At 29.9% G+C, this 23,060-nt stretch overlaps 5 protein-coding genes across 10 annotated transcripts; 2 read left to right on the top strand and 3 right to left on the bottom strand.

Annotated features, from left to right (window-relative positions):
• Positions 1 to 1,020: 1,020 nt before the first annotated feature.
• Positions 1,021 to 6,925, bottom strand: LOC112685353 (U3 small nucleolar RNA-associated protein 6 homolog). Of its 2 annotated transcripts, XM_025557204.1 has the most exons (11): positions 6,258 to 6,925; positions 5,590 to 6,199; positions 5,342 to 5,468; positions 5,128 to 5,280; positions 3,174 to 3,538; positions 2,982 to 3,113; positions 2,694 to 2,916; positions 2,410 to 2,634; positions 1,481 to 1,754; positions 1,264 to 1,411; positions 1,149 to 1,200 (listed from the first exon to the last, which is right to left on the bottom strand). In XM_025557204.1, exons 2-11 carry the CDS (start codon positions 5,661 to 5,663, stop codon positions 1,149 to 1,151), a joined length of 1,773 nt encoding a protein of 590 aa, XP_025412989.1. In that variant the 5' UTR covers positions 5,664 to 6,199; positions 6,258 to 6,925. The 2 variants fall into 2 exon arrangements, with proteins under 2 accessions (XP_025412990.1, XP_025412989.1); XM_025557205.1 differs by having other exon boundaries at positions 1,021 to 1,200; positions 5,590 to 6,924.
• A 1,663-nt stretch (positions 6,926 to 8,588) lies between these two features.
• Positions 8,589 to 10,247, top strand: LOC112685357. Of its 4 annotated transcripts, none has more exons than XR_003148788.1 (5): positions 8,589 to 9,050; positions 9,123 to 9,195; positions 9,273 to 9,335; positions 9,952 to 10,083; positions 10,155 to 10,247. XR_003148788.1 is itself a non-coding variant. In XM_025557211.1 (3 exons), exons 1-3 carry the CDS (start codon positions 8,709 to 8,711, stop codon positions 9,308 to 9,310), a joined length of 453 nt encoding a protein of 150 aa, XP_025412996.1. In that variant the 5' UTR covers positions 8,589 to 8,708; the 3' UTR covers positions 9,311 to 9,430. The 4 variants fall into 4 exon arrangements, 2 of the variants coding, with proteins under 2 accessions (XP_025412996.1, XP_025412994.1); XR_003148787.1 differs by having other exon boundaries at positions 9,273 to 9,362; XM_025557211.1 differs by lacking the exons at positions 9,952 to 10,083; positions 10,155 to 10,247 and having other exon boundaries at positions 9,273 to 9,430.
• LOC112685349 (zinc finger BED domain-containing protein 4-like) lies at positions 9,931 to 10,755 on the bottom strand. Its single transcript, XM_025557201.1, has one exon. It carries the CDS (start codon positions 10,753 to 10,755, stop codon positions 9,931 to 9,933), a length of 825 nt encoding a protein of 274 aa, XP_025412986.1.
• A 208-nt stretch (positions 10,756 to 10,963) lies between these two features.
• LOC112685354 (FIT family protein CG10671) lies at positions 10,964 to 22,621 on the bottom strand. Of its 2 annotated transcripts, XM_025557207.1 has the most exons (3): positions 22,408 to 22,621; positions 21,003 to 22,332; positions 10,964 to 11,620 (listed from the first exon to the last, which is right to left on the bottom strand). In XM_025557207.1, the coding sequence occupies exons 2-3, from the start codon at positions 21,972 to 21,974 to the stop codon at positions 11,045 to 11,047; spliced, it is 1,548 nt and encodes a 515-aa protein (XP_025412992.1). In that variant the 5' UTR covers positions 21,975 to 22,332; positions 22,408 to 22,621; the 3' UTR covers positions 10,964 to 11,044. The 2 variants fall into 2 exon arrangements, with proteins under 2 accessions (XP_025412992.1, XP_025412991.1); XM_025557206.1 differs by having other exon boundaries at positions 21,003 to 22,621.
• On the top strand, positions 16,469 to 19,631 carry LOC112685356 (pre-mRNA-splicing factor RBM22). The gene is made up of 7 exons (XM_025557208.1): positions 16,469 to 16,621; positions 17,977 to 18,030; positions 18,086 to 18,262; positions 18,323 to 18,409; positions 18,503 to 18,717; positions 18,916 to 19,059; positions 19,122 to 19,631. Exons 1-7 carry the CDS (start codon positions 16,568 to 16,570, stop codon positions 19,534 to 19,536), a joined length of 1,146 nt encoding a protein of 381 aa, XP_025412993.1. The 5' UTR covers positions 16,469 to 16,567; the 3' UTR covers positions 19,537 to 19,631.
• Positions 22,622 to 23,060: the final 439 nt, after the last annotated feature.

Genomic DNA, 23,060 nt, shown 5'->3' with positions numbered 1-23,060 from the left:
CAAAAAAAAAAAATATATATATATATTTATACATAATTTTCTAGCTATAATACCTTTTAGACAAAAGCAAAAATAAAAATAAAAAAACAACAACTATGATTATGAAGATGCTTGCATAGTTTGCTTACAATAATAATTTATTATAATTGTAAAGCTTTTTATAAACATTGACTTAAATTATGCCTAATTCTTGTATGGTATAACTAAACAAATCATTAAACATCACTAATATCATATTTTTAAGTACAACTCAATATTATCGTTTCTTATAGAAATAATTAAGTATATAACTATAATACCATTATTACAATAATTAAAAAAACATATTTATTATTATTGCCGAAACAAATAGCTTATTTTAAAATTTGTAAAGGTTATAATAAATCACCATATGCATTTAAATTCATTTTAAGAAATAATTAGAAAATGTATATTAATACTAACAAATGATATCCTGTAGGCACTTTGTCAGGATAAAAAGATATAGTTGAGATAAAAGACAAACTTGTATAAAATCAAATGAATTATCATCCTATATTAATTCTATAGAACAGTTTTATCAATAGTTAATTAATTAATTAAGATTAATTATAAAATAGTATCAGTTTACAATAAAATTATAGTGTATACACTATTCACTACTTTTATAAAAAACAATTAAATGATTCAATATGAATTAATATTTTTTCAATGTGAATTTGAAAACTAACTGATAAAATCAAGGGAGCAAGATCCTTAAATAATTTAATACATTTAACATAATAATTTACCATAGTATAATATTAAATAATAACAGAACATTAAATTATGTTGTGACAATCAAAAAGAAATGTAAAATATTATTCAGTTCCTATAAATCAGTATTTTCAATATTATATTGACACCAAATTATTAAAAAAAAAAATATATATAATGATAAAAAGTTTAAGTAAATACATTTTCTTTTTTAATTTTATAAATAATAGGATACATAATAAGATGCAAAACAACTTTATTTTTAACACAAATAAAATAGTCATAAGCCTAAAAATATAAAATCACAGCCGGTAAAATTATATTTACCATAAATTATAAATAATATAAAAAAATTACACACAGATAAGTTATTTTGTATCTCATCAATATTGTATTATTATAATATAATATGATTAATCATCATCTTCAATAACAATTACTCCTGCATCTTTAGATCCAGAATCCCTAAAAAAAAAAAAACTAAGTAAAACTATTCCATTTTTTGGTTAAATATTAAAATAAACATACTTAAATAAATATTTTAGTCTTTCATATTCTTCTTTCATAAAACTAATTAAATGTGGTTCCAAACAAAGTATTGCTGCCTTATAAATCTCATCTACTATTAATATAGAGCCATATGAATACTCAAAAGTCATACAATCAGTCCATACACCTTAATTAAACAATTACAATTAGCTAGATATGTAAGAGAGATATTGTTTGGAAATTTAATCTCACTTACCAACATCTTTTTTGCCAAATGTATTGCATGCATCATTGTATAATTTTCTGATTGTACTTATTTTAGTGATTGATGAGGACTGAGATTTTTCAAATCTAATCATACTTGAGTACAGTTGTCTACACTCTGGTTCTATATCTTTTAATTCATTGAACAATTCACGAGTTGCAAGTATGCCATTGTGAAGTACACACCATTCTAAGTATTGAGGTCTGATAAATGTATTTACTTCTTCAAATGGATAACGAGCACCTTCCTGGAACAACTGTTTCAGCTAAAAAGAAAAAACCTGTCTTTAAATGCAAAAAATAAACAAAAATAATTCTTATACTTAAAAATAAGTTATGTAAGTAATTAAAATTAACATTAAAACATTAAAACAAGTATAGAAAAATTAAGAATAAAAATTTAGTTTATTTTAAAGTTTTTTTTTATATCAAAGATCATAATGAAATTGAAGTATACAATTTTGATTACTTGAAATAATTCAAACATGAAATTTATTTAATATTTAAAAGTAATACATTTATAATACTAAACAATAAATATAGAAATAAAAATAAAGTAGTGCAGAATAATGAATAATATTTTTAGTAAATATGAGGTATGAGTACATTGTTTTTTTGTGATTGGGTCAGCATGTATGTATATAAGTGAATATTTTATCATTTTTTTTACTATCTTAATTTGGTAAGTTGAGAAAGAATTCACTAAACGCATTTTGTCATAATTATAGTAATTAAGTAAATAAATCGCTTAGAGCAGGACAAGATGGGAAAATTGTAAATAGATCAGTGCATGGTTATTGTTGATGTTAGGTTACACCTAAATCTAAATAATAATAAATAAAAAAGTCCAATCTATCGAGATAATTCCCAAATTCCTGGTGAACCCCTGACTCTTGAGTTAATATATTATATTTATCATACCAATTTAGGATGAGTATTTTGCATATATAAAATAATCATTTGCCACAAAGGAATCGAATTCTTAGTCAAAGCCTTAACACCTTCTTGAAAAGTTTCAACTGCCATTTCAAGACTATCAAAGTCTATATAATATGATAATAATTTGGTCCATAGTTCAACACTATCATTTATTACTTCAACTGCTTCTTTTAAAATCGTATGGCAGTCTTTATTGGTGTTTTCAGCCTAAATAAATTAATACATTTATATAAGTTATATTACTATTATTATATAATGAAACATACCCAATAAATATAATGTTCAGCTTTACGAAGTGCTCTGTTATCATGGGCTTCTTGAAATGCTCGCTCCATTGTCTCATTCATAAAATTTCTAATAGTTTCTTTTTTCATACGATAAGATTTTCTAATTTCTATCACATGATCTATGTAAAAATTCCATAGATTATGTTTATTTTTTGGCGGTAAATTTTCTTTTAATCCATCCTCATATGTCTTAATACAATTTCTATAATGTAAAACAACATAAAAAACAACATTTTGTGTTTTGAAGTTTCAGCTACTTTTACTTACCTTATTCCGCTAATATAATTTTTATCATAGTGCAATTGTTCTGTTACGTGTTGATAAATAAATCCATCAAAATGAATTTTAGCTAATTTTTGCCACATTAATTCACTATGTCTATATTTCTTCACCATATCTCTATATAATAAAAAAAATCATAAATATTTATAAGAATTAATTACAAGGAGTTATCTATACCTGACAACATTGCATTGCAGTTCCCTAACTGCACTTAATTGTATAGCTCTATCTAATAATATAAAATGAAATTCCATGTCGCCTTCAAAACGTTTTATGAGGTTTTTATATTTTCCAACAGCAACAGGTAGTGAAGCACCGGCAGTCTTTTCTAAATGCTGTACTTCAACCCAGAATTCTTCTACATATAGACTTTTACAATTTTTATGATATTTTAGTCCTTCTGCAAAGTACCGTCTAGCTGTTTCAACATCATTACGATCATCAAATTCATAAGTTGCTGCAGTGATGTATACTTCAGGATCACTATGATATCTTGACATAAGTGTATCAAGCATGTTACTACATTTTGTTATGAATAATTTCTGAAATCAATCATTATTCATGGTTAAATATGGAATAAGTAATTAATATTTCATTGATGAACTAATTTAAATTCAGCTATATACAATTCACATATAAAATAATTATTCTTCATTTTTTTTGACATTTAAATGTACACAATCAACTTTTTTAATATTATTTTATAATTTCATTAGAGTGACGCACATAAAATTATTTACAAATGTAAGATATTTGATCATAAAAAATAATGACTTTTCAAAATACTTACAAAGAACCAACTTAGTTATCCTTTATATAAAATATAAAACCTACTTTCTTTTACTATCAATATTTTAGTATATACAAATATATATAATTATATTTTCATATCCCAGCAGCTCTTAAATATACAAATTCACAACCTTGGTTCTACAATCTTAGCTGTCTAAAAAATCCATATCTCGTTCACCCATCTTTGTTTTGGCTACACATACTTTTAAACAGTTCCCCTTACTGCACAATTTGTAATGATCCTATAATCCAGGGGTGGCCAACATGACTATGTACACGAGTTACATGTATTAATAAGATTATATTAAGAGTCAAACTATCTAATCGGTACTTTTATACTACAAAAGTAATTAAGAAAGCTAACAGTCAATAAACATATATATATATATATATATATATATATATATACATATATAAATAATTAAGTCAAAATATCGTTAAAATTTGACTAATGATTATCTCACAGAATTACTAAGAACTACTCTTACATCAATTCAACCAGATCTTAAGAAGCTTACTACAAAAGTAGAAATGAAAAAAATACCACGCAAACAAATTTAACTTTATGTTTAATTTTTTAATTTATTATTCTAAAAAATTTATTTTTTTTTTTTTATAAATGTATATAAAAAAAATTAAATATTTTGGTTTTTGTAAATAAGACCGCGAGCCGCATACGACTATGACGAGGGCCACATGAGGCTTGCGAGCCACAATTTGGCCACCCCTGCTAGAATCTATGACATCACTAATCTCATTTTCAATTGTTCTGAGCTATTAATTCAACACGCTAATTTAATTACTCCTCTAATATAGTTTTCGATGTACCCAGTTTATTTTTGACTAAATATGAAAATATCATTATCTCCTTAATCTTCTAGACCATTTTGACTTTTTAATTTAATTTTTAAATCATCATTATAACTGTCAAAATTAATAGTATAACAAAAAAAAAAAAAAAAAGAGTCTGTACAAATTACCCATTTAATTGATTTTTTAAATATCATTTTCACAACTGAATTTACCAACACATTTATGGAATGGCAGAGGCAACTGCCTTAATCAATAAGTATTAAGAATACAGAATATTTTCAAACAGAGGAATAAAGTAAATAATAATTATTATTTGTGCAATGTAATGTGTACAAAACAATATTTACAATATAGTTTTAAAATTCAAAGAGTTAGGTATCATAGATGAAGATATATGATTACTAACTATTATTATACCAGTTAGGTATTTTTCTCAGTAAACCATAAATCTTTTAAGAAAATAAAATATAAAATTCACTTAGTGTAAAATTTTTTTGATAGTATGGATAATAAATATTTCACTTACATTGTTTGAACAGAATTCGATATATTCTGATAATGATGTCTTTTCAACAGGAAACATTAGAAACATATTATTATACATGGCATTGATACGGTTTGACAAAATGGTAAGTATTTCAGTGCTAATGTAAGCGGCATCATTTTCTTTCATTTCTTGCTGTAAAAAAAAAAATTGTGACAATCGGCACACAATATTTATCAATAGATGACAATCCTACATCAATTTTCAGTTGACACGTGTCCAACATATTTAATTCAACTCTGATCTGTTTCAGGACTTCTTCTCTGGTGGCTAACCCAAGAGCAAGATTCTGATCAAGTGTTTTACGGTCATCATTCAGCTTTCTTAAACATTAGAAAAAAAAAAATTTATTATTAACAATAAAATATATATTAATATGAATTTTGTATTATAACTAGATGAAGCACCATATTAAGATGCATATCTCATAAACCTAACGCTTACATAAGCTCGTCCCATTTCAAGATGCTGTAGGTCTTCATGAAATGGATCTCTGCGTCTATTTCATCCGCCGACATGACGACACAGTACTATATCGGGTCTCAACAAGGGGTTTTCAGTTCACCTAACGACATCCACAATCACTCCGTCAACAGTAACAACGGTCCACGACGTCGAACGTCAGTCAATTATTTTCGCGTATCCGTCGGATAACGAACGCTCATGATTATTGTAAGAGGATGCAGTAACATGAAATAGTAACAATGATCATTCGACCATTCGAGTTAATCGACGCTGGGATATAAACCAAAGACGGTAACAAAAAACGACAACGACTAAACAGACAAATTACAGTAATTCTACAACGACGAGGACTGTTCGGATTTCGTAACTGGTGACGCGCTAGTAGACGTAAAAATCAATACCCCGTCCCGACGGACGGCGCCTGCGTTATCGTTCCGTAATAGCGCAGATTATAATATTTTCGACACATTTTCGTACACGATCCACGGTAATACGCGCACCTGGTCAGTGGTCACGAAATCCGTGTTCGTAGTCGTCGAATTTCTCGGGCCAGCTCGTTTTCAGGTTTTCAAAATACCGGGACGCGCCTCTGCGGTATAAAGATAAGATATTATTGGTCAGCCTGGTACTCGAGAGCAACATTTTACCGGCTCTGTACGCCAACAACTGGTGCTAAACAATTTCGAAAAGTCACGGCGCTTCTATCGTGGATTTCCCGGGTTTCGATCGTAGTAGTACAAGTATTGTCTGAAAAACCGATACCGTGGGCGGCGCGCGTAATTGAACTCGTTCCGATCCACGGTGCTGATGACGAATAGATACGAATCGTTAACGTTCTCGTTTTAAAGGGAATACACTAAAACGTCTCTAGTGACAATCGTTAGTGGGCGGTGGTTGAAGACTATTTTGGCTAATATAATGATTCGGTATTATACGCACGCCGCCGCCGAACCCCATTGCCAACGGGCCATTGGTCCTTTATTTATCATTGTATTTCAAAAACATGTACCTAATAAACTAAATTAGAATAACTGTAGAATAACTTTGTTTATGTGAGTTTACCTACCTTGATGATTATTATCATAGAAATATACAGATATTTATATGTCTGTGATTAATATTATAACAACGTATGTTGCGCTAGCAATATTTGATAAGAACGACCAGTGGCTTCCAAAATCTGTAACATTAATGTTAATCAAATTGTATGTTGAGTTACTATTGCAATACGGATTAACTTATAATGCGAGACTGATAAATTTCAATATTTATTTAATATAAAAAGCGGACATTATATTTATACGGTCGCCAAGTATATCTATAATTTGTTGAATATATTTAACTCAACGACTTTGAGTGGACTGCAGTGGCGCAACCAGGGGGTGGACTCCGGGTCTGGACCCCCCCCCTCGGTACGTATAATAGTATATTAATATCATATTCTAGATATATATATATATATATATATATTATAATTTTTTATTATTTGTATATTAGTTTATTTTGTCAGACCCCCCCCCATGAAAAATTCCTGATTGCGCTACTGGTGGACTGTATAAAAATAAAATAATCGACTACTATACTTATACATAACATATACCTATTAAATTATAATAATAAAAAAATATTTAACTGGCTCAATAATAAAAAAAATAAAATCTAACCTAATACATCATCCTAGACTACCCAGACCTCCAAAACATTCGAAATATCTTATCGATACCCAACAATTTAGAAGAAGCTCTCTATGAAGACAACACCATAAAAATCTTAAATTTCCTTATACAAATTAACATTGTAAACAAACTTTAACCAATATATATTCTGTATTCATAGCCTAAGACTATTGCAACATTTGAAATGTAATTATTAATGTAACTCACACAACGTAACATGTACACAAGGCTAATAACCTCAGATGTTGAAGCCTTTTTTTTTCTTCGAATAAAAAAAAAATAAATAAAAATAAATATGTATATTTATAATTTTAAGAGGAACCTCACTGCATGTAATTACGTCTTACACTATATAATAGAGGTAGGTCGGTCGCGACTGACCGAATCAAAATTAACGAATCATTCAAGTGACCGAATCGCGACCGAATGATTTACCAAAAAGTATTCGGTCTTTCGGTCAAATCGATCTTTAGGTCGTTTGACAGTTTTAAATGAAACTTTTCTTTCAGATGGAATCGGATCGGATCGATTCGAATGGAATTTATTTTTTAACACACTGTTAAGTACGTTGGTCACACTTACGAGTTACGACATTTTCACTTACAACTTGCAGTATAATATTTATAGTATTTATAGTATATTATACAACCAGCAATGCTGTCATACTGATATTATTATCACGTATTACGTATTTACATATTATTATTTATTTATATTATAATATTATGTCTACCTCACGAGTCACGAGATAGATTCAAATCGCCCATTACTAAAAATTGTTTTATTGATCATTGATCCATGTTTAGGTAATCAGTTATCAGTTATCACTAATTATTCACTATTTTACTAATCACTAATCAGTAATGAGTAATTATAATCAATACTATATAATTTGTTAAGTATTTATAATTTATTATTTCGTGACTCATGTTTTACTGTGTTACTTCTTACTAGTTACTAATTTAGTATAGGTTCCTACGTTATTATATTGTATTTTATATATTATAAGGCTGTTAAATGTTAATTAATTGTTAATATTGTTAGTTACACTTATAACCACAGAGGAAAGAGTTAAGAATGCAGGCCGACGAAATGACAAATACCATTTTGTATTTAATATGCATTCCGAACCATGCATATAGGCGGAGATTGGGGGGTGCTTAGCCCCCCCAAACAGATCGAAAGCCCCTCCAAATGTCTAAACATTTTTCATAGTATAAATTACTATAAAATATTAAAATAGGTATTTATTTTACAACAATTGCCAAAATCTTGGAAATTCACAAAATATTTTTTTTCTTGAAATATTGTTCAATGTCAATATAATAATAATTATTTATTATACCATAATTATATTAATACCTAATCGTCATCAGTGCGCGCCGGCTGACCGTCGCGACGGATTGTTATCGCATTATCGCAATGACAAAAATAGAAATTTCCAACAGTCAGACTTTGATAAACATTATTAATGTTCCGATTGGCCCAAACTCCGATTGCCGTGATGACCGTTTCGTTTTTCGTGTAGCGTCACTAACGTTGTTTACTGTACAGTTACAAATACAGTACACAGAATTTACACAAAGTAACGTACAGACAACTGAAGATTTCTATAGAATAAATGCTTACTATGTAATTCTTGACACACTAGTTACAAAGTTAAAAGAAAGATTTTCGAATGATAGTTTACAAATGGGCGTATCTGTTGATAATTTTTTTCAACTAAAATTTGAAGAAAGTCAATTTTTTATTGATCATTATCAAGTAAATCTTCAGTTTTTAGTTTTATTATAAAAGTCATAAGTACCTACAATAGTATATTTTAACTGTTTTCAGGGGTTATTGGATTTATCAAAAATTAATATTCAGTCAGAGATGACCGTGGCAAAAAACAGCATCTTGCAATCAGGAAATGAAATAAATTATGAAACAATAAAACAAAATATCTTTAAAACAGTGTTTCCTAACTAATACAAACTATTACAGGTGGCCATAACAATACCAATCAGTTCGGCTACATGTGAACGAAGCTTTTCTGCAATGCGCAAAGTTAAGACATGGTTAAGTTACGCACGAGTATGCTGCAAGAAAAATTTAATAACTCTTCAATATTATATATTGAAAAAGATATCAATACTGATATTGAGAACGTTATTGATATATTTGCAAATAAAAATAGATTTATTGTATTAAAATAATAAAATATTTATTGTATAATAAATGATTTCTAAAATGCATAATATATAAAGTAATATATTTAGTAGTTTTGAAATTCAATAATTTAATAGGTATTGAAGAGTGAAGGTAATATTAATATTAGAGTGGGGGTGTGGGGGCAAAGCCCCCACAGCTTATTTTGCAAAGAAACATTTAAGCCCCCCCTAAAATTCAATCAAATCTCCACTTATGACCATGCATGTACTTTTAACATTATTTAGGACCGTTCTGTTAGTACAGGGGAAATTATGTGAGTTTATAATTATTGTTAACTATCAAATATAAAACCATTCAGTTACTTTTTTAATTTTCAATAAAAAAAATTTAAATAACCTGTTAATAAAATAAAACATAAATTTTCCTTTTTACATGTTGAACTCATTAATTTACAACAATTTTAAATAAAAATATAAATAAAAAAAAGACTTTAATCTAAATTATGATTTAGGAACAACAACTTTTCAACTTTGTCAGTCGTGAGTCTTGACCGTTTCTCCGTCAACACCATGTCAGTCTTAGAGAAAATGCGCTCGCATGGAACTGATGTGGCTACAACGCATAACCTACGACAAACTAATTGGTATAGTTTTGGATAAATTAACTTACGTTCATTCCACCAAACTAATGGATCTTCCGTTCTTTTTAATAAAGGTTCAGCAATGTATCGATCCAATTCTAATATACCAGCTACTGTCACATTCGAACCACCACTTACTGCAATAACTCTGGTATCAAAATCCTTCCAAATAGTCTCCGGTCCAGAAAGTGGACCAATACCTAATGTTGCTTCTGGTTCTTGAGCATCTTGTCCGATAGATACGATTTGCACTTTCCTTGATAAAGATTGATATGCCGATTGGTATTTTTGATCATTTGGAAATCCTTGTTTTTTGAAACGTGGATCTAATAATATTGATTGCATCACAACTTCATTATTTTCAAGCTGGTCAGATCTTGAATGTAATTTATCTTTAAGAATTTTTGCCACTGAACAAATTTCAGTTGGCATTATACTGTTATTAGTGAACCCTGATACATAGTTGACCATCGCCCTTGAAAATATTGTTACTTTAGATATAGATATATAATTTTCTGAGCTTATTTCATTAGTTACATCATAAAATATTTTTAATATTTGACATAGCACTTTCAATACATTCCACTCATCAAATGTGATAGTGTTTAGATCATTATTAATAATGGCTAATGTGGATAGCACTGGATCCTTTATTTTCAAAATTCTATAAACCATGTCATATGTAGAATTCCACTTGGTAGGACAGTCTTGCTTCAACTTTAAAACAGAATAACCACCTTGTGTCTGAATTTCATTTAGACGAGACAATGCGTAAGTACTGCGTTTGAAATATTCGACAATACTTTATTTAATATTAATTTCACTGCCTCTAGCCCAGATTGCACTATCAAATTGATGCTATGAGCAAAACATGGAAAATGCCTCCACTGGCATAATCGACTATATTAGCAACTATATTAGCAGCATTATCACTGACAATCATAGTGATTTTATTGTCTAATCCCTATTTATTCACCTGCTCTTTAAGGAGAGAAGACATTTCAACAGCTGTGTGTTTGGCTGTGAAATGTTGACAACCAATCAGAATTGATGACATTTTCGTATCATCATCGATATAATGTGCAGTAACAGCTACGTAAGATTCATTATTAATTGAAGTCCAAGCGTCAGTTGTCAAGCAAACTGCTGTTACATTTTTTAATTTATTTTTAATATTATCAACAGTACTTTCATATAACTGAGGCAAAAGGCTATTGGATACTGATTTTCTACTGGGAAGAACATAACCCGGTGCCAACATCTGTATTAAATTTTTAAATTCTTTTTCTTCGACGAGACTAAAAGGATGGCAATGTTTAATGATTAATTTTGCTATTTGAGAATCTATTTTTTTTGGTTTTTGTACATAGGAATTTATGGAAGTCTGGACGGGTCTAATATTGGTTGGTGTTACTGATGTCAAAATTTGTGTGGAAGTATTTGATGCTGGCATTCCCGAAGTAGATGGTTCATCTATATTATGTTCCTCAATATGCTCAGTCATGGTATTTGAACTATTTGAAGAATGATGGCGCGCCCGCTGAAAAGTTAAGAAAACACAAGTCTATAAATTATAATAGTAATCATAGGTAGTATATTATATTAGTATAATATTAAATAATTGAATAATCTAATGCTGTGATAATTATCATGGTTTATGATAACAACCACGGCGTTTTACTACAAACAGTACAAGCTACAATCTACAACATTATATTATAATCAATCTCTGTCATTGATTGACTGATTCATATTTCATAAGAAAATTGATTCACCTAATGATAAGAACGATATTTGATACTAGACCGAAATGACTGATATGACCGAATCACTTGACTGATTCGATTCAAATGATTCGAATCATTCAAACGACCGAAAATTCCCACCTCTACTATATAATTAAATCTTTAATCGAACCAAACCACACGTGAGTGCCTGGATCTATCCAAATGTATCCTTGGTACAAACAGTGCTCGTCTTGAGAGGAGACTCAGGGGGCAGAGTACTCCTAATTTTTAGAAATTTTTAGCGTCCTCCTACTATTATTACGTTATAATTATATCGCTTAACAAGTTATGGGAACGCAATTTTTTTTTAAGCAAACAAAGTCCTTCTTTAATAATGCCAAGTCGAGCATTGCGTACAAAAATCTTTTCTTTCGGACTGTGTAACTGTGTAAGTATACCATGGTTTCGTCTTACTACAACGCTAGGAGAATAATTTGGCAAACTGTATATTTGGGCAGCTGACTTATTTGCCCAGTTATCGGAATACTAGTCAACACGAACTTTTAAGATATACCTATAATTATAAAAATATGATATATTTCACAATACATCATGGACATTTTCCTGGAGAAAACTATATTTAAACAATATAAATAATAATCAGGACTCGGAAGTTGTAGTACTAAAAATGTTACTTTTAAGCTCTTAAATATGCACTTAAAAACTCTAAAATATGCGCTATAAATAGCACGAAAAATCAAAAAAATATGCATTGAACTAGAAAAAAATGTAATTTTACAAATTGTTAGGCTTATTATACACAGTCTGGACTGATTGAATTATAAACTGTTAACAGAAATATTAAATTACCTAAATATATTTGTAAAAATGTACTTATTAAATTATTTTATATATTTACCTTGGAAATTATCCTAGATTATTAAAATGTTTGATAATCTATTGCAATGATATAATAAAGGAATAACAATGACGTCATTCAGTAGCGTAATTGTGGGGGGTAAGGGGTGCCAAGTGCCCCCTCTGAAAATTTTTTGAGAGATAAAGGTATAATTTTGCCCCCCCCCCCCCCCAGATAATCCAACAGTACAAATAGCACCTTTTATTAATGAACTCTTATGGATATTATTTAACAATATTGGTACCTAGTACATGCTACCTACAATTTATGTTTATTTAAACCATAAAATGAGTTAAAAGATTCATGTAAAATCAAACAATTAAATATAGTGTATAAAATACATACAATAAAAATAGGTTTTAACTGATGAGGGGGAGGGATGTCAGGATTTTGGTAATAATAAATATATTATATTGCCCCCTAGATTTTTTCTCAGTTACGCCACTGACGTCACTAACTATTTATATATCAAATTGTCGATGAAAACATAAAATAATATTTGATGAGGTCTATTTATTTCCAATAATTAAAATATTTTTTAAAAACATAATCAAGTAAATACAATTATTATTTACAAAATGTGATTATTTCCTACATTATGTAAAAATATATCAGAAAAAAGCACTATAAACCCTAAATTAGCAAAATAGCAATAAAACTCGTAAATATGTAAAAAATAGTAAAATTAAATTTTGTGTATGATATCTGAGTAGTTAGAAACATATTTGTTTCTTACTTTGGATGTCCTAAGATGAAAAATATGCATTTGCTAGAACTTCCGAGTCCTGATAATAATCGTTAATTAATAATTGCACGAATAAGATGATTCAAATAATAACACTCAATTAATGACAGTAAAATAATAAGGCCATACTGTTAATAATACACAATTAAAAACAATTTATTTAATAACTCATTTCAAATATCTCGAAAAATAATACAAAAAAACCATTTATAATATAACGGTAAAATGTTACTCAAATAATATTTTAATATTCCAGTTTACAAATATATAACAAATCAAATGGTAAATTTTAAAATTAAAAATATCGAAACTCTACTGTCGGGCGAGATACAAGATTGGGTAAATGACATAGGTGCAAATAGGGGGGGGCCTTTAGGGGCTAAGCCCTCCCAAATAGCTACCCCAAAAATTTACTAAATTTTTTTAAGCTTTATCAGAATTATTATATTAGTATTATTACTGTTAATTATTATTAAGTATTTTTAATTTTGTGATGTAATTTAGGTCTAGTTACTTATATTAAATGTATGAATTTGTAGTTATTTGTATTTATATTTTAGCAGGTACTTCGATAAAAATGATTTAAGAAACTTTGAAGGAATAAAAGGCTGCATTCGAGTTCCGTCCCAAAAATAAAAATGTAATTTAAAGATATACTAGGTCCGTCCGTGGTTTTTTAAATAGATATACCAATTCCGTCCCGTGTCGAATCGAATAAATAACAATATCATATTATTTAGAAATAAAGATAATATTATTTCCGCTATTGAACCAAATAAATTTTTCAGTCGTTATTTGTGCGTGTCCGTGCCATTTAATATATATATATATATATATATATATATATATAAATTAATAGTATACAAAATATGTACAGTGAAAAAGGTAAAATTTTAATTATTAAAAATGAATTTAAATTTTGTTTTCACAAAGAATTAAGCAACAATATTGAACGATGAAAGTGTATTCAAAAACAATGCAAAGCAAAATATGATCAACTGATCTAAAACTGCTTTGTAATTACTTATAAAATACTAATTACCTACTCAAAAATAATTGAATAAAAAAATAAATAATTAATTACGATTAACTCGAACTTTAATAATTAATAACTTTTATTTGATTATTATTTTTTTCCATTAATCAGAATTGCCTGATCTCACTTTCGAAGTCGTAGAACACAATAGTAATTAATTAATAACTAACTAATTATTTATCATCTCAATTCATATTAATCAATAATCATAATGGATTTGAAACATTTCTACACCAAAATAATTATTTAATACTTCTTTTGTTTATTAATTTGTTTATTTCATTCCATATTTCCTAAGGTATGTACATACGAGAGCAATTTGGGTGACGTTTGGTCGTTGAGCACGATTGCTCGTTTATAGTTACTTTTGTTTGAGCTCCGTTCGAACGCTCGTACAAAATTCTACTCACAGTCAAATATTTGTGCGTGAACATCAATTTCGGGTATTTCATCGGTCACTCGGCGAACATCGATATACACGAATTGTTGTTTTAATTGTGAATTTATTTGAAGTTTTGAAAGTATCTGTTTAAATGAAGCCTCGAACAAAGTCCGTTATCTCTTTGAGCATCGTCAAAATATCGACAACGATCGGATCACGTTCGCCTTTCGCTGCGAACGACTTTTGGTTCTTAGCTCGACGTATACACGTGAACAATTTTGATGCACAACGCATGAGCATTTGTTGCATCTAAAAGAACCGAGGACTTAAGTGCGATCGGAACGATTCGTTCAGGGGTGGATAGGCCCTTAGGGAAAAAGGGATTTTCCCTGTGGGCCCTCGCCCTATATTATGTGGGTGGCCCCCTCGATGCCATTATTTTTTTCATGGAAATTTTTTTTTTTTTATATATAGTTAAATTATTTAAATTAAATTAGGATGAGTAAATATAATAAATTTTTTAAAACCAAATTTTATTTTTATTTTGGTGGCCTCATTAAAATATTTCCTTGTTACAAAAAAACTACCTAGCCACTTCTGGATTCATTCATGAACAACCCATCACTACTGGAGAGTAGTAGTGGTTCAAGCCGAGACGTTGACTTGTGCATTGTTTTAACATTAGGGATTAACTGATACAGATAATTATGTGTATTTATAAAAGTTGTTTTTACGTGAAAATATTTAAGTGTTTTTATTTAATTAAAGTTAACAATTCCTTGCCATACTGGAATAAACGTACACGTGTACGATTAAATGATCGGGAATTTGACGACCCAAATATCGTGATAGTCTTGTAAACGTTGCATATTATATAATGTGAATTGCATATACGTTTCTTATATCATGCGTTCTACAGTGTTCGCCATCGCAGCCGCACACGTGACAAACTATTCCTAGAATCATTTGTCGCAACAATACAAGTATACGAGTAAAATTAGTTCTTACAACCCTACTTAATTGAAAGCCGGGTTCACATTGGTTTAGTACTTAGCCGAATCACTAAAGCAAGTTACTAAATCGAGTACTAAATTCCGTCTAGTGTGTGTTAATATTGAATAAATTAAATAACACAAAAAAATAGCAACTAATAAAACATTTATATTTTATTATTATTTTTACAACTTTTAAAGGCAACGTTTTTAAAATTGAAGTTCTTAGCTGCATTTATCAACCAAAAAGGGCATGTTCAGATATCACTCTTCACGATTGAGACCACGGTTTAAAATATATTATAAATACATATATTTAAACCGTGATTGAGATATTATTATGATCACTGATAACGTAGAACTAAATATTGTTATGTAATATAACAAAATAAGAGTAGAATCACGGTCTTAGAAGATCTTCGAAGACCATGCATCAGATAACATTGATGTTTTCTTCTTGTTATCTTGTCTGCAGTGTAACCACCACAAATCGCATGCATATGATAATACTAACTCATGTTAACCACCCTAACCGCTGTACAATTCATATAAAGCTGCCTGTATGTTGTACGTCCAAGGTTCCACCTACTGAGTTCTGTACAATTGATATCGGTACACTCTGTAGTGAACACTTTTAGTTTCGACTTTTTCCGTGTTCATAGAGCTTTTCAATTGTCATTTCAATTATGTCGTTGTCGAAAACGACCAACACTTACAATCGACAGAATTGGGAGGATTCCGTGAGTATTGGCTTCTATTTGGTTTGTTTTTAATTGTTTGAGATTGTGGATAACGATTATCTTTTTGTCCCATTACAGTTTGATATTATGAATGAACCGTGCATAGTGTTTATCCTTTTAATGATGATTTCGTTCTTAGCGATTAATTTGTGAAAGAAATTATGGCGTAATTCTAGTTTAGCACCTATCGATTTTTTTAATTTTTTTTTTCCTAAATGTCTGTTATATAAGAATGCTATAGAAAAAGCCTGGACAAACTTCGTTTTGAAGTTATTGATGAAAAATTTCAAAAACTTCATTTTTTTCATAACGCGCATTTTTTTTTTTAAAAATACTTAGAATTGAATATTTAATTTTAATTTTCATATATTTACATTGTTATTGTCCCTGTTACCTACTTGTGGTGGTTTTGCGTATCAAGTCGAGGGATATTTTCGATTTGCGGAACCAAGCGATGGCGCCGAGGAGCGTATCGACGAGTGCTGAAACACTCGTATAATAGTTTCATTGGTCATTGCTGATACCACATGCATCGTTAGCAAAAAATTTTTATTTCATTTTCACACTATTAGACAATTTTTAGTGAATTAATTTTCTTAAATACTTCGTATGTAGGTGGACTGGGGTCAATTGTAGAAATTGACAAATCAAAATTCAGAAGGAGAAAATATCACAAAGGACATCTCTTCAAGTTTTTGAAGTTTTTCATCAATAACTTCAAAATGAAGTTTGTCCTGACTTCTTTTTTTTTTACATACTTATAAAACACCCTAAAACACACATTTTGGAAAAAAAAATTAAAAAAATCAATAGGTGCTAAACTAGAATCGTTCCGAAATTATTTAAATATCATATTTAAATGTTTAAAAAAATTGAAATTATTTTTTAATAATTAGATAATTGCTGTCATTATTCATATTATTTACTTGCCAATAGTTGTTTATGTAAAAACCTAGAGCTGCAGCATTACATTTGAGTTTAAATTTTGAAGTCCAATAGAAAACTTGCATACCAATGTTATTCATCCTCAAATCAAGCATAAAATATAATAATTTAATTTTTTTTTTTTACTATCAAATTTAATGGTTTTTTTTGGTTATAATACTAACAGTGTTAGATATTTATTCCAGTAATTTTTTGGTTCATAATTATACTAATGATAATTAAAAGTACTATATGAATTGTTAAACATATTATAATTTATAGAATTATGTATTTTATGTATGTTATAAATACTAACAATTTCATATATTATACTTTTAATCAACTTATTTAGCCATACATCATACAATTATTTTCTATCAATGCCATGATATATTGATAAATATCTTTATTTTAATTCTAATTTGTTATAGGACTTTCCAATTGTCTGCGAAACATGTTTAGGAGACAGTCCTTATTTGCGAATGGTAAATTATCGTTATTAAATTTGTATTATTTTCTAAACTTTAAATTTTATTTCAGGCCAAAGAGAAATATGGTAAAGAGTGTGAAGTGTGTGCTAGACCATTTACAGTTTTTCGTTGGTGTCCTGGTGCAAGAATGCGTTTTAAGAAAACTGAAATCTGTCAAACTTGTGCACGTCTTAGAAATGCTTGCCAGACATGTTTGTTGGATCTGGAATATGGATTACCTTTACAAGTACAGTTTTACATTAGTTACTGTTATTATGTATTTGATAATATTAATGATAACTTCTAGGTTCGTGACGCTGCATTGAAAATTAAAGAACAAATTCCTAAGTCTGATGTTAACAAAGAATATTTTGTACAAAATATGGATTCTGAGGTGATTTAAATATCTTGGTTGCTCTACAGCTTTATTCTCTACTAAAATTCTATAACTATCAGTAAATATACATATTTTAATTTTTTTATACAGTTAGCTAAAATGGACGAAGCTGGTGGTAAATGTCAAAATGCTAGTGATGTGCTAGCTAAAATGGCTCGTAAAGCTCCTTATTATGAACGTAACAGACCTCACATTTGCTCTTTCTGGGTAAAAGGTGAATGTAGACGAGGTGAAGAATGTCCATATCGGCACGAAAGGCCTACGGATCCAGAAGATCCACTATCAAATCAGAATTTCAAAGATAGGTATGTTTTGTTTATTAAATCTATGTATATATATATGTTTATTAGAAAAATTACAAATTATAATATGAATTACTATAGTTAAAACATCAATTGTATATGAGATAAGTATTTTTTAAGTTTATTAAGATATTTCACTTGTATTATCTATAATTCTAGTATTCCACTGATGCAATAGTTTTAATATTGTAATCCGTTTAGGTATTATGGTGTGAATGATCCTGTGGCTGAGAAAATGATGAACAGAGCTAGTGAAATGCCAAAACTTGAGAAGCCTGAGGACCAGACAATCACTACCCTTTATGTGGGCAACTTGAACGATATAACTACTGAGAAAGATTTAAGGTAAATGTTCAAAATTAGGACACTACTGTAATGATACATTATTTAATAATGATTTTTTCTAGGGATGTATTTTATCAGTATGGAGAAATACGCAATATTACTCATGTAGCTCATCAAAACTGTGCATTCATCCAGTATACAACCAGAGCTGCAGCAGAAATAGCTGCCGAGAGTACTTACGGACGGTTAACATTAGGTGGACAAAAGTTGAATGTACGATGGGGTCATGCTCAAGCACGTAAAGATAAGGAAACAACTAGTTTAGCTGCAATGAAAGAGATTAAAATGAAACCTACACCAGGATTGCCAGCTCCATTACCTCCATTACCAACTGAATTACAAAATAATTTTTTCAACATAGCTCCACAATCCGTGCCCGTTGTTGCTACACCTTACATACCAGTTATGCCAACAATCCCTCATCCAAGTATGCCGTACATTTCAACACCTCTTTATCCACCTGGTACAAGCAAATAGAATATGCAGATGCATTTCATTTTGCAGTTTTCCACTGATTTTTTAAACGTAATGTACTGTTTAGTAAATAAAGAATTTCAGTTATTACATAAGTATATTCAAAATAATTTTTTTAATAATAAAATTAATTAAAATATACTCGTATAATAATATGAGTAAGTATATTGATCATTATTTCCAAGCATTATAATAGGTAATTTTATTTTATTATATTTTTTTGCTATTGAGTAATTTTTAATTTCTTATTCGTATATTTTAATCAAGTATGGAATATTGACTTCATTGTTTTACTACAAACATTTGTATATTTATTGACCTTTTTCTGTCCTCTAACTCATAAATAAAAAAAAAAAATAGTTAAATGACCTATGGTTTAAATGGTGATAAATTAATCATAAAGCATTCCTTTTATAATTCCTAAATATGAATATAATTAATGGTAAATTAAATTTGTTGAATAATTCTAAAACATTTAATATACTTGTTAATTTTTTTATTTTTCAGTTTTTCAAACTGTAAATTATAATTGAACATACTACGTAAATAATTTGTTCACAAAAAATATAATAAATCATTAGATACTGTAATTTTTAAAAGAAATTGATTTAATAAGTAATAAGATAACATAGTAACAATAATAAGTTAACATAAACATTTACAATAAAACGACTCAGAAAAAAATTATATTGCTTAAATATCGATAAGATTTGATGGTGAAGTATGACATAATCAAATTTATTAATAAATTAATTTATGGTTATTATTAAATTCTGGTTTTTTAAATTGAATCGCCATCTAAAAAAAAAAAATATTAATTCAACTACAATTGGACTATACTAAGATAATAATTAATTTGAAGATAAATCCTAATGTTTTAATTCTTACTTTATTTTTTGACATGATGGTTTGATATTGAATTTGAGTATAATCAAATAACAAATAATTCATAAAATGATAAATTCTGTATTTTTAATTAACATTGTACCCAGAAAACGTAAATAATTTTTTTAAAAATTCATTAATTTAATCATTTCAGTTAAGAAAACTGAAAACTTTTGTATTTAGTACAAACTAAATTATTTAACTTTAAATAATATGTACTATAATATTTGATATTAATACAAGTACAAATTATGATATGTGAATCAGCTGTGTACAAAATATGTTTAATATAGGAATATAAGAAATAATAATGCAATATGAAATAAAAGCTATAATTAAAAACATGGTAATGAATAAGTAAAATAATTGGAAAATAAATTCATTTTTTATTTCAACAACACAAGCAAAAAAACAACAATTTGTTACTTAACATGAACACATCAGTTCTTTAACCATAAATAAATATAGAATTGTTATTTATAATAAGAAAACAAAATACAAAACACCAATAATTATAATACACAGTACACACATTGTCATGATACAAAAAAGCTTAGCAACTATTGTACAAATCAAATACCTACTTCACTCTTTTGAAGCGCTTGGTACTTGAAGAATCCTTCACCAGGCAATGGCGGCAAAAAGGATGAGGTATACCAAAGTTTATACGTTACGAACCATGTGAACATCGCCACAATGCCGGCCAACAGTTTTTCTGGCATAGAATGGAAGTACATCATGGTAGTAATGAGCATCAGTTCCCAAATGGAAACGAATAATGTAATGATGATAAATAAAACTTGGACAAAAGGTGTCATCTGTTTGTAGACGGTTTTCAACTTTTCCAAATCTTTGGTGGCGAGGCTACTGAACGTGGTGGCCACAGTCCTGCCCTCCATGCGTGCGTTTTCTTCCTTAAGCAGCACATCTTGGATTTTTTCCCAGCCAACAAACGGCCGCGCTTCGCTAATCATCACCAGCGTGCTGTAAATGAGTATGAAAATGTGACCAGATATGTCAAATGGCTTCCACACGTGTCCAGCCGACCGGCAGGCGGTGCGCGTGGTGTGACGGATCATCGAGCACTGGCCAAAGTACTCCTCGAGCCGGTTGAATGCACTAGTCCAAAAGTACCAGAAGAATGTGGCGACCGCTAACCGGACAGCATGCTTGGCGATGGTGGGCCGCGAATCCAGACACAGCACTTTGCCGCTGGCTACCAGGAACGATGAGGTGCACAACAGCGTCCAGAACCAGCCCAGCTTGACCAAGTACTGGTTGAGAAACGTATCGCTGTACGCAAAGTATATTCGCGGGAAGCGCACAAAATCACCGACCACAGAGCTGACCAGCAGTGCCAGGTATACGAACATGCGCCGGTGAGTGGGCAAGAACAGGTACTTGCGGCACCCGTACAGGAACAAAGTGAGGAATATGTTGGCGACGCTGGAGGGCTCATGGACTAGCAGCGTGCCCTTGGTCTCAGACCGCATGGATAGCCCAGGGATGAAATTGGATTCTATAGACCCCGAACGGCCGTTTCGCCTGTTGGTCATATCGGATGAACGGGGGTCGCGATAGTAGTAATCGGAACGGGTTAGGCGGAAAACGCTGGCGAGAAAAGAAGTGCGTGCAAGGGACAGAGTGGAAAGTAAAAATGGAGCCCTGCGGTTCTAAACTCACTCGTTACCGCCGTCACATCGTCCGACCTGCCAGCAACGGGTTATCGACCTGCGACACGCTATAACCACTGGGCTGCAATGAATGACAAGTACGCACTGACGTCCGCTTTCACCGCGTAATTACAAACCGACACTGTGCAGCGTCGTCCGCCACCGGCAGTATTCGTTATGTTATTATGATGATAAAGTAATAACAATAATGATAACTTTCCAACTTTCCATTCTTGATGCGCTGTTATCAGTCAACGCGTTACTAGACAATGATATCGCACGTTATCAGTATTGACGTTGCAGACGGATTTCTTACCAGGAAATGCGATAACACGCCACGTATCGGCTCCACTTGTGACACGCACGTGCACTTTTTGACAAAGCATATTTTTAGACTAGGTCCAAAGCGTATTATTAAAGTAGGGTTGTCATACGTCCCGGAAAACCGGGATTGTCACCGGTTTTGGACTTTGTGTCCCGGTGTTCCAAAAAATGTTTTCGGGACGTCCATATGTTCCGGCTTAGACGTTTAGAGGAAATGTAGTATTATTTAATTTTTAATTTCGACCATTTTATCTGAAAGTATATTTTTAATCGTTATCGATTAACAATATATAATAAAAACATAATTTGTAATTTACACAAATAAATTATACAATATATTTTATTTCACAAAAATATTTTTAAATAGTATATTTCCGGCCATTAATGATCCTCTTCAGTGGCGTATACATAAATTTTGTATAGAGGGGGATCATTTGCAAACAAATCATTATTTTTATTTTAACGGAAAGTAACGATAAGCGTAACGTCGTTATTTTTTTAGTAATGCGTTAACCATTGGTTTTTTATTTTTTAGATCCCTGATCTAACTCATTGGTGCAAAATCTTAATTTTATAAGAGGGCCACCAATAATTACGTCAAATGAAAAAGTTAACTAAAAAAGTATATTATTTATATTATTTTAA

The sequence above is a fragment of the Sipha flava genome, unplaced genomic scaffold (assembly GCF_003268045.1).
Source record: "Sipha flava isolate LNK unplaced genomic scaffold, YSA_version1 273_pilon_pilon, whole genome shotgun sequence".
NCBI classification, from domain to species: domain Eukaryota; kingdom Metazoa; phylum Arthropoda; class Insecta; order Hemiptera; family Aphididae; genus Sipha; species Sipha flava.
This window is presented reverse-complemented; position numbering and strand designations above follow the sequence as displayed.